Source organism: Babylonia areolata, chromosome 1 (genome assembly GCF_041734735.1).
Source record: "Babylonia areolata isolate BAREFJ2019XMU chromosome 1, ASM4173473v1, whole genome shotgun sequence".
In the NCBI taxonomy this organism is placed as follows: Eukaryota; Metazoa; Mollusca; class Gastropoda; order Neogastropoda; family Buccinidae; genus Babylonia; species Babylonia areolata.
This window is the reverse complement of record NC_134876.1, coordinates 94,780,086-94,785,085: the sequence shown is the minus strand read 5'-3', so window position 1 is coordinate 94,785,085 and position 5,000 is coordinate 94,780,086. Positions and strand designations below refer to the sequence as shown.

General features: G+C 44.3%; 1 protein-coding gene across 3 annotated transcripts in view; it reads left to right on the top strand.

Annotated features, from left to right (window-relative positions):
* The window catches only part of LOC143289706 (cGMP-dependent protein kinase 1-like), a 362,793-nt gene that overhangs the window by 325,943 nt on the left and 31,850 nt on the right, over positions 1-5,000 (top strand). For all 3 annotated transcript variants that reach the window (XM_076598769.1, XM_076598760.1, XM_076598778.1), the window contains one exon: positions 2,858-2,997. In XM_076598769.1, coding sequence (XP_076454884.1) covers positions 2,858-2,997 — 140 coding nt within the window. The remainder of the gene's footprint in view (positions 1-2,857; positions 2,998-5,000) is intronic.

Genomic DNA, 5,000 nt, shown 5'->3' with positions numbered 1-5,000 from the left:
AACGTCCCGAGCTTTTGGAACTGGCAAACGGACAGGTTTCCAGAAATTTCTGAGCTCAGAACGACTTTGTGAACTGGCAGAGACATTCCTGAAGAACTTAGAGAAAGATGAGACTGTTGCTGCTGCTGAGCAGATGCTCTTGTCTTTGTATGATAGGAAGACAGCGTCCACCCTTGACAAGATTAGATACATGATGTTCTGTTCAAGGTAGCGTCTGGGACAACATTCATACAAGTTCACTCTCTGCCAACAACGTCCTCTGCTACCAAATACCACAGTTTGAGGACATATCTGCAAGTCCAACAGTGGACTGGAAATGACACACTTGTGCCGGGACAATGGGGCTGGAAGATTGTTGACAACCAGATGGTGCCGCCTTGCACAGCAGACTTGCCTCCTGCTCCTCCCAAGCTTCTGTGCATTATCCGCTGTGATTGCGAGTGTGACTGTGACAAAAAGGTGTACCTGCAGAAAAACAAGGTTTTGACTGCTCGCCAGCATGTGGAGAGTGTCATGGAATACATTATTCGAACTCAGCACAGGTGACAACCGCTGAAGAACAACACTGAGAGGGAAGCCTTTGTGAGGATGGACATTATTATGAATTAGTCCAGTAATTCTATGACAAAAAGTGGTCTAATTCCCAAAATAATCGCAATATGTGTGGGTTTTTTTTTTTTTTCCAGACTTGCATCTGTACTTATTGGTGAAGAATGTCTGCAAAATGTAAGTGCATATTTTAAAAATGCAACCTTAAGACGCATAAAGACAGCTTTGTGTGAATAAGTCGCTCTGCTTATACATTGCCTTTCACGTTAACAATTTGCACAGACTGTCAGGATCGATGTTCTTCTTGTATGGTTTGATTTCTTTTGATACTGTACTTATTACTGCTGAAAAGAGGACCAGCTTAAGGTCAAATGGAGACCAGGTCACGATCAAACATAGGATTATATTAATTGGATTTATATATATATATATATATATATATATATATATATATATATATAAATCTGACATAAATGAATCCATTATAACAGACAACATCTCATGTATGAATTCTACGTTTCCAGGTCACAGTGGACAAAACATCTACATGAATGACACATATTGCGCGCGCATGTGTGTGAGTGTGCGCATATCCACATTTGGTGATATTTTGCTTTCAAATTCAAAATAATGTTTTGCCTCTCTCTCTCTCTCTCTCTCTCTCTCTCTTTCTTACACACACACACACACACACAGTCACGTGTTTGAAATACCCCCACGACAGAAGATAATAATAATGATAGATAAAATGAAACAAACAAGACAGTTCATAATTAGATAAATAAATGAATAAACAAAAATAAACTGAATGATAAATGTGTAACTAACAAACAAAAAATAAAACAAATAGATGAATAAGTAAATTGATAGATACATAAATAGAAAAACAAACAAACAAACAAAATAAATCAATGTTTTAGAACCCAGACAATGGCTTCTCGTCACTTCAGATCACACAAGTGCCTTGATAGCCGTCCGTTTCAGTTTTACATACAATTACTTAAGAAAGTTGAATATTGTAATTTCTTCAGTAAAATATTTTTTTAAGCGCATGGTTCACCATACTTCAACACCACATTTTGCGAAGGCAACATGTGAACCTTTCTTCAACGCCACTTCCGTGTTGTCTATCTAGATGAAAATTAGGAACAAGATAACTGTTATAACAGTTCAGTAACTGATTCAATTGACAGTTATAAGTACGTTTTATTATTCCGGAATCACTAATTGCTAACAAATCAACGTAAACCATTCACTACGGTCAGGGAAGTACGAAACAGGTTTCACTGCACGGAGTGAGAAAGCGCGGGGAGGAACCAGGCCTGCCCGCAGAGCCCGACTTGACAAGGCGCGAATGACAAGCTGCGGCAGCAAAAAAGTATGGTGTGCTTTTTCTTCCATCTCAGCCTATTTATTTTTCTTTATTTAATTTTCCTGATCGTATCTGACGTTCGATTATCTTCGATTTTTTACGGGTGATAGAGCGAAAAATTCTGAACACGTAGAGCCAAAAAAACGTTTTCTTGCAATTATTTTGAGGTTCGGCCACTTTTTCTCACAGAATTACTAGACTATTAGGGGAGGAAAAGGGAATATGGCAACGGCAAGGGGGTTGCAGTGTAGTGGAGGGGTTAGGGGGTAGGGAGGGGGAGGGTGCTTAGTCGGGGGAAGAGACGGTTGAATTTTCGAGGTTCAGTTTAGGGGAGCAGGTTTTATCCATCTTGTCGGCACTTTTCAACGCAACAAATCACGAACATGAGTCTGGTGTTGCTGAGGTAAACCACCAGCGAGATGAATGGGTTTACTGTGACAGATACGCAAGAGGGGTATGGCCTGGCTGCATCTTGTTTCTCTCTGTCTGTCTGTCTGTCTGTCTGTCTGTCTGTCTCTCTCTCTCTCTCTCTCTCTCTCTCTCTCTCTCGCTCTCGCTCTCTGTGGGTAGTATGTCAATGGACGTAGTTGCATGTCACTAGTGATCGGACTTCCTGTCTTTGACTTGCCTTTCTCCCTCTCGCTTTCTCTGTGTCTGCCTCCTTTCTCCTTTCTCCTCCGTGCATTTCATTCTCTATCTGTGAAGCGAATATGTACGGAGAAGAAAAAAAAAAGCAGTATGATAGCACAGTAAGATACCAAACATCTCTCTCTCTCTCTCTCTCTCTCTCTCTCTCTCTCTCTCTCTCTCTCTCCACACACACACACACACACACACACACACACACACACACACACACACACACACACACACTTCTTCCCGAACCCTTTCCAACCAACGCAGTAAACAGCCCCCCAGTGTTGTTGACCACCACAGGTGCAGGTGAACAGCGACAAGAGCCGGACCTACGCCCTGAAGATCCTGAAGAAGCACCACATCGTGGAGACACGCCAGCAGGAGCACATCATGAACGAGAAAAAGATCATGATCGAGGCACGCTCCGACTTCATCGTCAGGTAAGATATGGGAGTGGCGGTAGTACGGCCATCGCGGAGGGAGGGGGAGGGGACGGCGGGGGCGGGGGACAGGGGGTGGGGGTGGGGACATCGTGGGTGTATCTTATTACACCTGAACTACTGGTGAAAATGGACCTCATTAAGGTCCGATACCAGTAGGCTTTTATCTTGTGCATGCGCGCGTCTCTGCCTTCCTGTGAACAACCTCAAACATCATACGTCAAGTCAGGACGAGGGAGATTGCTGAATAACTGACCCTTCAGGTTTCGCTGTGAAGGTGAAGTTGTTCAGGAGCTGGAGTGGAAAGAGCGCCAGGAATGGCATCTGGTGTTGTCCAGACGAGTCAAGGGAAGACTCGTTGATTTCAGGAAACGACGCGGAGGTAGATATATATGAAAATGTTACAATTTCGCGTAACTAATAATAACACATGAAACACCTTTGATATTGTGCTCACTATCAGTTGTAATAGTCATACGATACGAATTGGTCGCTCGAGAGCTACATTTGATACATGTGGGAGGAAAAACACACAAAACTATGCAGCTAATCCGTAACATGTAACAGTTGTAGTATCATTTATTGTTGCATATTCATGTTTCAAGTGAGTGAAGGTTAGTCGTTTTCACAACAACAACAAGGGTGACTGCCGAAAAAAATGACTCGTCAAGTTTCACTGTTAGGGTCAACCTGCACATCGGCTGAAAGTCGAAAGAGCTGGCCAGGAATGGCATCCTGGTGTAGTCGGGTGGCCCGGTACATGCCGGGGGTTCGAAGGAGGTGGCCGTTGGTGGTGTTCTCTGCATGCCTGTTATGTTTGTGTTTCCGTAAGCAACTGAACGCTAACATGGATTACGGAATCTTTAAATGCGTATCTGCAAGTGTGTGCACACGAAGGGGATTAAGGCACTAGTGGGTGTGCACATAATGTTGACCTGGCCGATCGGAAGAAAAACCATTTCCACCCTGAATTGATCCACAAAGCGCGGGTACAGGGATCGAAATCAGGACCCTCGGATTACAGTGCCAATGTTAAAACCATTCGGTTGTTGCACCAGCCATGTTTCTGTGATTCTGTGAATGAATAAAATAGATATTAGAACATAGTTATAGAAAAGAAAAGAAAGATCGAAATGGCTTCGATTTTACAGTGCTTGCAGTCGCTCCGCTTTCATTATCACCGAAAGAAATGCAAACAATGAACTTGAGCACGCTAGTGCTATATACAAGATATAATCGTGGTTCTGAACCCAGGGGAGCCTAACACTCCTTGGTCAGGGTGTGCTAGTGCCTGAACCCCCTTCGTGTGTATACGCACGCAGAAGATCAAATACGCACGTCAAAGATCCTGTGATCCATGTCAGCGTTCTGTTGGTAAAAGAAACAATAACATACCCAGAATGCACACCCCCGGAAACAGAATATGGCTGCCTACTTGGCGGGGTAAATAAATAAAACCGTCATACACGTAAAATGTTACGTGTCTGTCTGAGTGTGTATGTGTGCGTGCCTGAAATCTAATTGAATGACTCAGGAAACGAATGATGAGCGCCCAATTGCAGACGTTAGTCGGCTTTACCCAGGTTGGCAGCTTGTGCAAATGAACCCGTGTTTATAAAGCGCTTAGAACTTGCTCTCCGACCAAGAATAGGCGCTGTATAAGTATCCATATCATATCAGATCAGATCAGATCAGGGTGTCAGCAGTGGGGAAACACCGCGTACAGAGGTGCTGCAATCAGGGTCCCCTTTCTGCCCGACAGGATGGCTGACTTCCGGAAACTGGGTGAAGAAAAGTGCTGGTCTCATGCGCCGTTTGGCAGGAGCTGCTCCTTCAGAAACATGTCTGTCTTCATTGTACTGCAGCACTCATTCTGTCTCCGCCATTGCTGCACTCGTGGAGATGAGACACGGAAAGAAAAAGACGGGGGAAGTAGGGGCATCGTGTGGTGGGGGGCAGAGGGGGGCAGGCGGGGGGGGGGCGGAGTTGCGAAATGTCTCCAG